Genomic DNA, 15,235 nt, shown 5'->3' on the forward strand with positions numbered 1-15,235 from the left:
GCCTGACACTTTGCCCATGAAGACAAGAGCCTCTGTGTGGTAGGGAGTCACTTCCACACTGGATCATGAAAAGAGCAAGTGAGAGGATGCTGTAGACCAGGGGTCACATTTTAAGCTTTAATAGCTGGTGGCGAATTGGAAGGGGTGGTGGGGCCAAATGTTGGGGTTCATTTGGGGAACTTTAAATCCTATGGAGTTTGCTGGATGGTTTCAGTTCCCCGGCCCCTGAAACACCGCCATCCTTCTTCTGCGTTGTAGTGCCAGCATGTTGAGAGCTCTGTCAAGGACAAAAAGCCCAGTAAAGAAGAAGCACTTTTCGGAGGGTTCAGTGGGGATGCACGCATCAATGTATGCACCTCCAACACACCCACAACAATGTGTGCGCTCTCACTGCATCCACAAAACTCCAATATCAAGCAATATAAGGCCGTGAAGCAAAGGTTGCGGGGTGTGAGCTTGTGGGGGATGTAGTGGAGATGCAGCCCCTGAACTGGGAGTTAACTTCTCCAGCCTCCTTTGTTGGGAAGCCAGGCCAAGGGAAATGTGACAGCTGCAAGGCATGAGGGTGCCTCAGGCTGTGTTTTGTGATGTCTGGCTGCCTGACCCAGCCTGGGTGTCACACACATCGAAAAGGGTGTTGGTCACAAGAAAAGGCAATGGGCTTAAAAATAGCCCTAGTAGTCAATGGAAGGCATTTAGACTCAGACTGACAAGTTGCACCATTGCTGATAAGGAGCCAACCTTCCTATACAATGGCGGCTTTGGAAGGGTACAGTAGTAATAGGGTAAATATCAGCTCACTAGGGAATATTGTATCAGCATCAGCTATTTCAGTGTTCCTGTTATACTCAAGGGTGGTATACAGTGAATCCTACATTAAACCCCCACTCAGAGAAGGAGGATCTGTTAATAAACATGGCTGGGTGTTTGACATGAAGAATTGAAGGGATTCCCAGGAAAGATTCAATTAGCCTAGTTTGATACTGCAATAATGTGATTGTTTATAAAGCATCAGGATATAAATACTTAAGTGCTTTTATTGTAATACAAATAATAAAGCCATATTTTAAATGCAGAGAGAGCCACTTGCATCCACAACATGGATCTGTCTGCCAATTAACCTCAATATAGGGAAAATAAAATAGTAAAGTTGATCACATTTAACTACTGCTTAGTGTTTCAGAATAAAAATGTAAAGTGATGCATGGAACTATGCACAGAGCAGCACACAAATGGTCTGGTCTTCCCCTCACACTGGGGAAAATCAAGAGGCACTCCACTGAAGCCACTAGCCCTACAGCTGTGTACAAATGGTGTAAATGAGAGTAGAATCAGGCTGTGCCTTATGGCCCTAGACGTCCCAAATCATTTTAGCTGCTCACCTAGGACAGGGTGTTGTTATATGTGGATCCAATGCTGGTCATGCTGGAGAAGTGGTCACCTAATACAGGTAACTTATCTTTGTGTAATGCTAGTGGATACCTTGGCGTAGTGGAGACTTAATAAAGGAGTTTGGTAAATTATTTGATCCTGAGGGCAGCGTTGGAGATAAACGACCATGATCCTCTCTGAGGTGCCAGGAATGTAAGGCAGCAGTGGGACAAGGAAGGCCGTGAACCATCACAGCACACAGAGGCGACCTGTGTTGTGTGTAATGAAGGAAATATCAGGCTAGAATACAAAGGTTTTGCAAAGAGCAAGGCAGCAACCATCTCACTATTACTGCATGTCAAATTGCTTTTGCTGTTCCTTATCTTTCCACTGGGTGGGGTCGGTTTCCAGGCTCCATTAATCACTCTGTTTTTCAAACCTTTAACTTTCATATACTGAAACACACACTCCCACAAAACCCAAACATAAGCTGTACTTGGGAGCAATGGATTGGTGCCCCGTAAGGAAGCGACAAATTTAGACAGCTCTTCATGGGCCATGTTTGCCTTTTGTAATTGAACAGATTCCCCAGGACAGGTTGCAATCAAGCCCCGAGAGCAAGCCATTGGAAGACGACTCTCCCGGGTTCCATCTTCAACTGTGTCACTAATTCATTATGCAGTCTCAAACAAGGCCCCTGCTATTTCGGTGCCTCTGTTTATCTATCTACAAAATTATTAATAAGAATAAACCTACATGACAGCGGTGTTGTGAGGTTATTTAATATTTATAAATCACTTTAAAGTCCTCTGATCATTATGACAGCAGCATTGTGCTAGGTGCTGTACAGACACACAGTCCCTGCCGCAAAGAGTTTATAATCTAAAGCAGTTAGACAGACAAATGGTAGGAGGGGAAGCAGAGGGACAAAGCGACTTGGCTAGAGAGACGCAGCCGGCCGGTGGCATAGTTAAGAATGAAACCTTGCTTTCCTGACTGCCAGTCCGGTGTCTTATGCACTACGCCACGCTGCCTCTGATGAACCACAAAGCATTCTTATTACTCCTCTGTTTCCTGGAGCACTGAGAACTAGTGAACAAAGTGCTAATACTTCAAGCTACTTGGATCTCCCTATTCTTGTGTCATGTATGAAATGTGTGATCAGCTGTCCACCTCCATGCTATGCAGTGGCACTTGGGCAAGTGACATGTTAAGCACGCGGATGAGTGGTAGGCAATGGGTATTGACTGGTCCAGTAGCTGTCTTAGGGTTGGTATTGCCCAGCACAGGTGCAGAGTACATAAATACAGTCAAATGTGATGCTCTGGAGGGACAACCCCGTTCCTGCCTCAGTGAGTTTACTGCTTTGTCTCTGCCATGCCACTGCTGTCTAACTGGAGCAGTGAAGCCTAACAGGATGCTTAAGTGCTGTATTAGCATGCTGAGAATGGTACCTCCCCCTCCCTTCTCCTCAGACATGCTCACACTCTGGTCACCCCAGTCTCACCATCACCCTTTTTTTAGCCTGAACCCTTGATATTAAGGAAGTAGATGCAGAAGGGACATGAGACCTAAGACCGCTCAGTGCAGAGCACTAAGCCTAGCACTTAACCTCAGCTGGGCTCACACGTGACTCATAGACTCATAGACTCATAGACTTTAAGGTCAGAAGGGACCATTATGATCATCTAGAATGACCTCCCGCATGATGCAGGCCACAAAAGCTGACCCACCCACTCCTGGAATAATTCTCTCCCTTGACTCAGCTGTTGAAGTCCTCAAATCATGATTTAAAGACTTCAAGTCGCAGAGAATCCTCCAGCAAGCGACCCCTGCCCCATGCTGTGGAGGAAGGTGAAAAACCTCCAGGGCCTCTGCCAATCTACCCTGGAGGAAAATTCCTTCCCGACCCCAAATATGGCGATCAGCAGAACCCCGAGCATGCGGGCAAGATTCTCCAGCCAGACCCTCATTGACCATTGATACTAATTACCAGCCATGGCACATTATTGACCTATTGACTAAAATCACCCCTGCGCACGAGTGCCACAGTCTTGCGCTCCCTGCTTGTGCACTCCATGTAGATCTAGACCTGAGTCTGCAAAAGTGGAAGAACTGATTGGCCACCATTGAGCTGATCTCTAGACCTTTTCCAAAACACTGGTCACCTTTGGTTTGGCCCATTCCTAGTTTGTCTGTCTTGTAAGCAGGCAGCTGAGAGTCTCCTAACAATAACTGTCTCCTCAGAAACAGGACTTTAATCATCCAGTCTAGTTTACGACTACCTGGAAAGAGGTTATCCTGCAGGAAAACAGGGAGTATGGTGACTGGAAAGCAAAGACCCTACCGCCCCTGCCCCCATCAAGAGTAACACAATGGGATGGGAGGATGGGATCAATGTGACATACGCATGTTAACACCCCGTGAAAGTGCAGCTCTGTTGTGAAGCATTCATGGGCTCCTGCTGTGAATGGGCTTTTGATAGCCTGCAATGCTGAGCATCAGCCCACTGGCCTTCGTTTCCTCATTATTCATCATGTTCTTCAGCTCCCTGGCAGACAATGAAATAATATCAATGGCGGGGGACGGGTCCCCCTGAAAATTGCTGGTTTTAGCCAGGCTGTCTGTGACTTTTCCTGTCTTGATCTGTGTGATGCCACCTGAGCACGCATTGTCTCAATCAAGCTAATTGCACTCTGAGAGCCACGAAAGGGAAAATAACGATGTGGAGAATGTCAGGAGAGGACACAGTTAGGGTTGCCAACTTTGGCTGGACGTATTCCTGGAGCTTTCATCACATGACATAATCTTTCATTAAAGATTAATCTTTAATTCCTGGGGGACTCCCAGACAATCCTGAAGGGTTGGCAACCCTCGTTGGAGTCTCCAGTCTCAGCAGGCAAGGTCTACCTCTCCAGCACTCTTGTCACCCTCCTTTTACTGGTCTACTGAAGGCCATTAGAGCTTTGATGTGGAGTTCTACAGAAATTGTGAATCATGCTGTTTGCTAGAGTTTGCTGAGAGACAGAAACTGACCCTGGGCAAGTCACATAGCATCTCTGTGCCTTAGTTTTCCCATCTATAAAGTGCTTAGCCACATCGTGGGGGGGATTGTAAGGCATAGTCCATTAATCTTTGTAAAAGCAGTTTGAGATCCTTGATGAAAGCAGCCTTGTATGTTATGTGTTGTTATTTTTATTTGAGGTAATAAATACAGTAATTGTGTTAGAGTATGTTCAAAAGCATTAACACTTGACAGTCAATTCCTGAAGAAATAAGTTGATTTTAGTTTTCTTAATATTGTAATGAATCAGGGTTTGCGTGTGTGTGGCCATGTGTGTGCACACACCACTGCCCTCTTCAGGATGAAATCAGAATTGCTGAACTGTGTGTCATAAAACCTGTACTGCTAACAGCTGAGAGGAGAGTTCCCATTGATTCAAGGCCTATGCTTTTGGAGCGGGATGGAATCTGAATTCTGTATATTTTGTTGCTGTGAAGTTCTGGGTGGCCACGATATATAGCATAGTGACAAATGTGTTGTTCTAGGTGGCCAGTGTTTTGTTATAGTACAATATCTATTTTTCTTTTCTTTTTCTTTCCCTTTCATTTAATCCTTTTTATTATTTCATTTTATCTTGTTCCCATTTCATATTGTGAGACCTTGATTCTCAGTCAGGAGGACATTCCTCTGGAGCTGCTTTGTGACCCAGATCAGGGCACTGGGGTGCCATGAATTGAAAAGGGGTCATGTGGAGAATATCCAGGTCATCATCATTCCCCTTTGACCAGACCATGCTGCTGTAATCCTTGAGAGCTTGGAGACTGAGATGAGAAATGCAAGGAGGTGGAGGAGTTCTTAGAACAAGGCACTGAAGCACTAACAGAGCAGGGAGATCTGATAGAGATACACCAGAGCTAGCTGCTTTCTGGGTCAAGTAGTCTTTTTCCTGTCCAGCAAGACCTTCAATCTTTAAGAAATAATCCACTGATGTGGCTTTATACTTTTCTAAATGAAGGACAATGACTAGGCTGAGCAAACTCAACATTCCCAAGTCTGGTACAGTGAGCTCTCAGTTACACAAAGCTCTGTGTCTTACTGAAGTCGGTGGGAGTTCTGTATGCAAAAGGCTTGCAAAATCAGGGCCATTCAAGTTTTAGGTTCCCATCCTGCTTCCATTGACTGCTCTGGCAGAAGACTGGGCCCTAAATTTCAGGTTGATATCCCACCATGCAGAGTGTGTAACCAATTAATCTGCTGATTCTTTATCCTAATACAGAGTCTGTGTGTGTTAATTAGATGCTTCTGGTCATTTGAGGCACCACATCTGCCCCTTCTGTCTATTACGCCATCTATGAACAGGAATAGGTTATGTCAAGTGACTTGCAATCAGCTGTTAGTATCCATATATGATAGTTAAAGCACAGTATTTGATATGCAAACTAGAGACTGCCATTGAATGAGGACTATTGTGGCCGACTACTTGGGTACAATTTTGGAAGAGTCACAAAAGCATATTCTTTGGGTAGGTGTTGGATATCAGTTTTGTCTAGGACAGGGGTAGGCAACCTATGGCACGCGAGCTGATTTTCAGTGGCACTCACACTGCCCGGGTCCTGGCCACCAGTCTGGAGGGCTCTGCATTTTAATTTAATTTTAAATGAAGCTTCTTAAATATTTTAAAAATCTTATTTACTTTACATACAACAATAGTTTAGTTATATATTATAGACTTATAGAAAGAGACCTTCTAAAAACATTAAAATGTATTACTGGCACGCGAAACCTTAAATTAGAGTGAATAAATGAAGACTCGGTACACCACTTTGGAAAGGTTGCCGATCCCTGGTCTAGGAAAATGTGCAAGACAGCTTGATGATTAGATTTCCTGCTTTGCATTCTCTCTCAAGAGATGGTTCAAATCCAGAGAGTCTGGTTTTCTTCCCATAGGCCAATGGGAGTTGGAAGCAGCATGGAAATCACATGCTTAACAAACAGGGCACTACTTGGCCCTCCCCAGACCAATAAGAGTTCATAGTATTTAGAGATGGAAAAGGCCTTTAGAGAAGTTTGTCTAGTCAGTGCTCCCCAGCATATTCTCCAGTGCTCTGTTCAGTCCAGTTTTAAATGACCTAGCAAAGAGGCTTCCACCACATCCCTCAAGAGACCATTACCCAAAGTCAGAGATCTCACTGTCAGGAAGTTCTACCTGATATCCTGATATAGGAGCAGCTTCATTATCAGATGAAAACTCCATTGACTGTTGAGGGCAGGCAATCTGAGGGACCATTTTGCTTGTATATAGCATATATTTTAGATTGTGGGGCAGATGAGGCTAATAAGGACAAGACTCAGTTAGGCACAGAGCCAGAATCCTCTGTCTAGATCCATCTCTTCCATCTGCTGAGTACAGACAAACAGCAGGAATTGGAGTACACAGCTACTGAAGCAGCAGCCTGGGGAGGAAGCGTACAAGAGTGCTTACTGCTGGGCTGAAGAGTACACAGTAAAGATCACTACAAATGTGGTAGCTCAGTCATGTTTTAATAATCACTTGGGCTTTGTTTTAGAAAGTTGATAGTTGAGGGACCCGCACCCCCTACCTCCCGCTATTCCCAGAAGTCCGTCTCCGGACACTGTCGTCAATCTCAGAGTTCATTTCCTGGTTAAGCAAACAGTAATTAAATAACACAAGACGGGCAACGCCTAGAGACACTGTCTCAAAACTCGCCCTAGACTGGTCATGTGACACCAGGGGTCCCAGTGTTTTGTCTCTCGACTAAGACATATTAATCACAAGTAGAATTACAGACCGCGACAATCTGTATACATAAAAGGCGAATGGGTCCACACCAATGGTGAAATATACTTCGCTTCTTGGTCAAGCCTGTCAATAGAGGACGTGCAAACTGGCCAGTATTAGGTTTGGTAATCCAGAAATAAAATTCCCATTCAATTGATTTATGTCTGCAAGTCAAAAGGGCAAGGAAGAAAAAGAGCCCAGAATATCCTGATGCTGACCAGCGACATGTGGTAGCTCCTGTGTGCTGACACTAGTGTATGCCATGTATCGTCATTGGTGACAAAAAGAGAGAAACAGGGTAACCCTTTAGGAATGATTGTAAAGTGTAAACACAAATATATAGTGTAGTACAAGGAGTATACTACAAATAGTGGAATGAAATTAACGAAGGGAAAAGATGACTTTCAGGAAAAAATGCTTATACTAGATCTGTTCAACTGTAGTAGAACAGTGTCCCAAAGAAAAATGGGAGAAGCACCACTCTTTGGACCATTTAAACAAGAATCAACAAAGCACTGGGTAACATACTGTAGGCAACAATCTTGTATTGGCAGAGAGATGGATTAGATGACTGAATCTAACGAATGATTAGATCACTAATTTCTTTGAGTCTCTAAATCTTCCATTTGGCTCCCCATCAGATTACAGTGAAACAGATTATAGATGGAAAAGACAGGTTATTTCCTTCTTTTCTGAAGTCTTATTCACCTCACACAGTGGTTCATATCCTTTTCTATATAGCAACTGGATCTGGTCATTATCTTCCCCATTCTGGGATCACCACCCCCAGGTTGAGAACCCATGACCTAACAGAATGGGGTTCCTGATTACTTTCCTGGTGGAAAGTCATTCCTTTCCTTCACTCATTTGTACAGTAAAAAGAGATTTATTTGCAGTGTGTTTTGAATAACCCTCTGCTGCTCTGTTATAGACAGTTTTAGGACTCATTTGTTGCTGCTGAACATTTTTATATTAAAGGGGCACTGACAATATAAAATGCACTACTTTTTAAAAAAAAATCCTTACTTGTGTAGGGAACAGCACCTTAAAACTGAAAGAATTTTTAAAATGTAACTTTGCTTTTCATTACTTATTCCGATTATTTTCTTTTTGTGATTTAGTAATGATGGGCATGGAAACAAGATTGGTTGGTTTCATTTCAGTCAATTTTGCATCTGGGTTTTCATGGTCCAGCTATCATGCTGCTGGATTTCAGTTTCCAGCACTTCCAGGGAATGCTTAAATCTTCCCTAAACTGTTTTCAACCTTTCTTATTTCCAGCCTGAGTGGAAGCAGGAAGGAGCAGAAACACTGGGTAAAAAAAACCTGATGTCACAAGTTTACTTGTCCAGAGATGCAAAAGGCTTGGGGAATTACTGTTCAGATTTCTGTTACTAGTGTTTAAACACTGGAGATGAACTGCCAAGCTTGAATGTGCTCTAAACTTTAGCAAAGGTTGATGGAGTTTGAATCTGGGATTTTGGTCCGGGGCCCTACAAATGCTCTTCATTGAGGGGCTGAATTAAATGATTTCACCATGATCCCTAACAACCCAAGCAATTCTCATCCAGAATTGGTGGTGATAAAGGACACCATAAGCAATGGATTAATGACACACCTGGTCCCTTTAAACAATACACTTGATGCTGCCTCCTGCTTGTTAAGAATAAACGGCATGTTGCATGGCCTCTTGTTCATTGACGGCTGCTTCCTTGCTTTATTATCGCTGCTGTATAAGTCAAACTTACTTTAGTATAAGATTTCTTTCTCAATAAAGGTTTCAACGCTTTGTCCATTTCTTACCTTGGTAAAGAGGCTCATTCTGTAATATGGTAACAACCTGTTAAATAGAGGGATCTGCTGATTATATCACTATATAATGTTTCTCTAAACAAAAGCTCATTCTTGTAATGATTAGCATTTTGTCTCTGATATTTATACGGCAATGATTTGTAAACCTGTTAAAAACATCCTAAATAAATAAATAGACTAAATAAGTAAATAGATTAAAAACAAATGATTCATGAAACCAGAGCAAAGCATCATAATTAGCCTCTTGAGCCTTGAAGAACCACTGCCATTGCTTCTTTGGCAGGTTTCTGTGTCCTCTGAGATCTCTGCTGATTTAAATGCATTCCACTGTGATCTCAAAATGATGTTATTTGCTTTCACATTGCACTGTTTGCTTTCAGGATATAGTTACCACAGTTTAATTTCATCAAATGTGCTTAGCACGCAAGAAAGCCCTTTGAACTTGTTTGCTTCTGTAGCTTGCACTGCAGTGGGAACAGTTTGGAATATAACTATTTAAAAAACAAAAAACTTTTCCTTGCCCATGAGTGGCCTGAACAAACTGGATCAGCTTTGCCTCCTGCAGTCATGAAATTACCCTTCTAGAGTTAGAATCTGTCGGCCTTTCTTTCTGATGAATTTTTGCCCTATTGAAATCAATGGGAATTTTCTCTCTGACTTCAGTAAGGTCAGGAGTCAGTCCATAGCCACCAAAACAACTTCTTGAATCTTGAGAGCATGACCCCATTTCAGGCTGTATATTTTGGATTTATTTATTTGTGTTGTAGCAGAGGTGCAGTTGTGGATCAGGACCCCATTCTGCTAGGCAGTGTACAAACTCTGAATAGAAAGCCTCAAGGGGGTTTGAGCATTGGCCTGCTAAACCCAGGGTTGTGAGTTCAATCCTTGAGGGGGCCATTTAGGGATCTGGGGCAAAAATCTGTCTGGGGATTAGTCCTGCTTTGAGCAGGGGGTTGGACTAGATGAGGTCCATTCCAACCCTAAGATTCTGTGATTCAGATTCAAGGATCATGTAGATTGAGGGCATTCTCCAGCCCTTTCTGTTTTAGGATGGGAGATTTCTTAACACCTGTGGTTTCCTTTTCAACAGAAAGAAGGACAGTCCAGAGCTTACCTCATCGCCCAGGAGCTGGTGTCTTCGGAGAAAGTGTGAGTTCTCTGTTAAAATCTGGCTGTTCTCTTGCAAATAAAGCTGCACATTCCACCCTGATTCATTCAGCGCTAGCTTGATGGCAATTAATATAATTCTGTCTCTTTCTGCAGATATGTGGAGATGCTCCGGCTGTTACATGTGGTACGTAAATCATTTTAATTGTTGAAACCTAATTGCCCTCTTACTTAGCTGTAATTTAGGAGACAGAAAAAGCATTGAAGAGACTGAGGTGAATTCTATTAGGAGTGGCTTACAGTGGGGAGGTGCTCGCTGAGGCATTGCAAAGAAATCTGTCTTCTGATAAACTACTCTTTCTGTGTGTGCCAAACGTCTGGAGTTTCTCATCCATAAGAAAGAACTATGGGCAACAAACCTCACCAGGCTTTTATTTGTGGAGAGTATTTTTCTTTAGAGAATAACATGGCATGGAAGAAGAGAGAAGGAGAGTGAGTCAGAGAAGGAGATTGTGATTGAGATAGAGAGATGAGAATTCTATCTTGGGGAAAGAAATGTAGGTGAAGAAGACTTAGGGTCCATGCAAACTAGCTTTTGGTTCTTGTTTGAGTGGATTCATTTTGCTCCCATTCAGTTGTGTTTTCTGTTTGGGGTACAGACAATCATGCCGTGGCCAGGGCTAGGCCCACACCAAGCCAAAGACAGCTAGTGGAGAGCAGGCAGGGTAGGCAGTGCTTGAGGTTTGCTCACAGAATCATAGAAATTAGGGACAGAAAAGACCTAATAAATCATCCTGTTCATCTCCTGGCCCATGCAGGCCTGTTTCCTAGGTCCTCTAATGTTTTGTCCATACTGGTTCTAAGTGTCCCAATCCACATTGCTGCCCTAGAGACTGTGCCACAGCTTACTAGATCTCATTCCAAAGTCTTGCATGGCTGTGTTTGGGAGGCAGGAGGGGATAGCAAATGAACAGAGTTTACCCGCCACTGCTGAGGAATAAACTCTGTGACAATGCAAAAGATAGCACTGGGGTGTCCTTGGAAAATTCCCCAATCCTTAACAGGGGGGAGCGTCTTTCACAAAGAACAAAATAAGGAAAATAGGAAGTCAACAGGGCATTTCTGCCTCCTCCTTGTGCCTCTCTCGGGCCAGTTGCCAAAGCTGAAAAGCCTGCCCAAGCTTGGGTAGCAGGACAGCGGTCTCCAGTATGATGAACACCTTGCAGACAATTGCTTTTTAGAAAACCAACTGGAGATTACTGAGCCTGCCAACTGGCAGCCAGTCATTAAAAGAGACTTCACCAGTTAGTGGAGTCTCTCATCCCTTGGACAAGTTGGTAAAAACAGCACCTGCTGCCAGTTTTGTCTACACGGGCGCTCGCAGCAGTACTAACCCCAGTTCAGCCAAACTGGTGGTAGCACATTTTTTTATAGAATTCCCTACCTAGACATGGCTAGTGGGTGTGTAGCCGCCGTGCTACTGCAGCTGGGACTTGCATGAGGAGCTTCATGATCTGGAGGGAACGATTCTGTGAGGTAAGCCAAAGGGGAGCTTCCCACTGGCTGGAGTCATGCTAAAGTTCACCTCAACTGAAAGCTAGATAGCACCAAATCTTACAGGGTGTTTGATTCTGGGGTGGTGTGCAAGTTATAAGAGCATTTACTGCCTGGGAAAACCATTTGGAAAGAACAGGAAATGTCTTTTTGCTCTCACTTCCAAGCTGACAGCTATATCCAGGAGATGGGGCTTTTGTTTTATGCCTCTGCTTAGAAGGTTTTAGCTTAGAAACATTCATGTGAGAGAGTGCGTACCGCTCCGTTCCAGCTGGAAAGAATCCTAAACTGCTGGTAATCCATAATAGAAAGAACTCCCATAAAAATTACAGCTCGTAGGCTAGTTACGGGAAAACTCAGCTTTGACACTAATTTTATCTACTTAGCGCCACAAAGTTGGCTTGAATGTACAAGTGAATGAAAACAAAGAGGGCTTTCCTGGTCTGACCCCAAAATGTAAACCACTCACTGCTATCCCTTGGGGGAAGTAGTATAGTTTCCACACAGCCAATGTGTATTGCAGAAACTGGGTAGCATTAGCTGTAGGTTTGTTAGCCAATATTGAAATGCTGTTTTAAGACAGGAGGGAAATCAGCCCAGTTTTCATGATGATTAAAACATATGGCTTAGATCAGCCAGTTAGCCTCATTAGAGCAGGGAAAGGATACCTGTGATAGCTATGTTACTATGCTGGGTGATTTTCTGTGTTCTTGTTAGTCATCAATTTCATGCGGAACAGTTGGTGTTTTGCTTTCGGTGTAAGTGTTTGGGTCTGTAACTCAATGTTTCACTAAATTTAAATTTATGGAGATATCCTATTTCATAGAACTGGAAGGGACTTTGAAAGGTCATTGAGTCCAGCCCCCTGCCTTCACTAGCAGGACCAAATACTGATTTTGCCCCAGATTCCTAAGTGGCCCCCTCAAGGATTGAACTCACAGCCCTGGGTTTAGCAGGCCAATGCTCAAACCACTGAGCTATTCCTCCCCCCTAAATGAGCTTCAGCTAGGGATTTCATTCTCTTCCTTGCCATTCCTTCATTCACTCCTGGAGGAAGCAGCATAGTTGTTTCCCTTTGCGCTTTATTATATTAATTTTTTTAAATTTAGGGAAATAAAGGAAGAATTTTAAATGTAAAAGGAGAGTTGGAGCCATGCCAGTCCCTTGCATTTGAACACCTCAAACTCTGAAGGACTCCAGATCCATATTTCACAGCTCTTTCTCCCTGCACCCTTTCCATTTCCTTGATGAGCCAAACGTCAGGAGCCAAACAACCTCAAACTTTGGTCTTGAACCTTGCAGCTGGGGTTCATCTGTGGGGTGCTCAGAAGTTTCTGCTTCAAGTGGGTTTATTTTGTTCGCCGTATTTCATTTTAATATTATTACACACACAAAACCAATGTTACTCATGTTGAAAGAACGTTAAGGTTGCAAAGCCAGGCACTCAAAAGTACCACAATGAATATTGGCTGTGCACTCCTCTCCTAACCAGTCACAGTGTCTACACTTCCAGGTTCTTCATCCCAGTCAGACGCCATTTTTAAGATAAGGTTCCGCCTGTACAACTTTAGTTAGGTCATGTTTCCGTGCTGGAAATATGCCCCTCCATCGTCCCAAAAATACACAGTTGCTGAAAGAGCACAAAGACTCTGGATGACTGTTGTCCATAGAAATGATCAGCAAGTTTGTTTTTTTTTCAGATTAATCTTGATTGTTTCTATTCGTTAACTATCCCACTTGTTGTGAAGAGACAAGGTGTAAATGGTTCCTTGGAAATAACATCATGAGGAGGATGAATTCATCAGAAAACTGGAGAGGGGAGATTCTTTCACCTCTTGGTCACTGGTTCAAATCCACCTGAGGTTAGCAGGGATGGAAATCCTTGTGAAATGAGTTTGGTGGTCTCATTCACATCCTTAGTGCACAGGTGCCTACATCACAAGCAAACTTCATCACACGTGGCAGCAACTGGCACCCTTGCTGGCTACCGCAGCACAGTGGCACTCAAAAATAGCCAGGCAGTTGATATGCTGTGACTGCTGCTTGTTATACTAAACGTGATCATGTCATTATTACTGTGTCTTCTCCCACTGCCATTCATTTGTTGTATCCAATTATTGCCTCTCATCATATGCTGAAATTGTAAGCTCTTTGGAGATGGGACTGTCTTTTTTATTGCATGTGTGTGCTGTCCTCAGACCAATAGGTCCTTGACCCCAGATTGGAGCTTTGAGATGCTATTGTAATACAAATAAATAATAATAATTAATAAAGAGGTCGCTTTGTGCATTTGCGTAGTATTGGGGATGCCACTACACATACAAAATATTACTCCTCTTTGCACCCCGGGTTGGTGTAAGTAAGACATTGCATAACTGAAGCTGGCACAAATACCCCATTGTGCACCCCCAGACTCACACAAATGTCCCAAGAAAAGCAGTCACTCCTTATCCACAACAAAAGTGGCATTGAGGGTGCCCCTGAGGAAAACTGAGCTTGGACAAACAATTATTTTTGTTTTATTATCCTCTCTCTCAACAAAACCTTTTGAAAGTGCTATTTTTAATGTCTCGTCTTCTTTTACAAATCCACATCTCAATAATGAAGACTGAAAACTAAACCACACCCTGACTGGTTTGGGGGGGGGCGAGGAATTCTTTTCTTAAGACTGCAGCAGGAGCTGCATTTTCCATCTCATTTGCAGCCTCGTCCGGAGCAGCTATTTGTTCAGCATAACAGAATCTGTTTGGCCTTTCAGCAGAGACTTTAATAGTTTGATTGATTGCCAAAATGATGACATTTCCATACACCCACTCTGCTATTGAGCCGAAAGAGTGGAAACATTGTGTTAACTCAGAAACTCTGTATCAGTTGGCATGGTAGTTGTGATAATAATCTGGAGGGTTAGATGTTATTTGCCCTACTCTAAGGTAATGCAGTTCTCTGGGGTATGTTCTTTACAGGACTCAGACCAGGTGAACAAATCAGGCAGTCTGGACCTTGCATTACAAAGATTCCCCCAAACTCTTGGTAATGGGGCTGTCTTTCCCAGCATCTGATTTGGCTTCCTCACCCATTCCAGGGTTGCTTCTCCTGCATTTTTCATTTTTTAAAATTTAGGCCATAATTAGCCTCACTCCATTCTTCGCTCCAATGTGTGTGCGTAATTCCCGTTGAAATTATGATCACTTATGTTGTCAAGTCAAGGAGTGAATGAAATTATCCCAAGAGATTGGTCTGCACTGAAAAACTGACACCCTAAATTCCCCAAAGTTTAAGGAGATCTGATCTTCTATTCTGGTTCAGGTTCTTTTCATAAAGATGGGCCAGAACTTCTACACTCATATTAAGATACAAATATGAGTTTCATCAACATTCAAGGTGGTTTGGGTCTTCTGTTGCAGTGTGGCCTCACCTCTAATTTTAACATGTGGCCAAGGTTTGCTAAAGGCATCCCTCCAGCTTACACAAAGAATTTCTCCCTGGGTAGCAAAGAGTTGCACAGAATGGAGCAGATTGCACAAAGGGCAGTGTACTAATAGATGCAAAATATGCCAGGCTCTGCACAAGCTGGGAACCCAGACTTG

The 15,235-nt window shown here is 43.2% G+C and overlaps 1 protein-coding gene across 1 annotated transcript in view; it reads left to right on the forward strand.

Annotated features, from left to right (window-relative positions):
- The window catches only part of FGD5 (FYVE, RhoGEF and PH domain containing 5), a 137,357-nt gene that overhangs the window by 55,500 nt on the left and 66,622 nt on the right, over positions 1–15,235 (forward strand). The window contains exons 3-4 of the mRNA XM_065408176.1: positions 10,078–10,136; positions 10,251–10,281. Of these exons, the coding sequence (XP_065264248.1) occupies positions 10,078–10,136; positions 10,251–10,281 (90 nt within the window). The remainder of the gene's footprint in view (positions 1–10,077; positions 10,137–10,250; positions 10,282–15,235) is intronic.

This window comes from Emys orbicularis, chromosome 7 (assembly GCF_028017835.1).
Source record: "Emys orbicularis isolate rEmyOrb1 chromosome 7, rEmyOrb1.hap1, whole genome shotgun sequence".
Taxonomy (NCBI): domain Eukaryota; kingdom Metazoa; phylum Chordata; order Testudines; family Emydidae; genus Emys; species Emys orbicularis.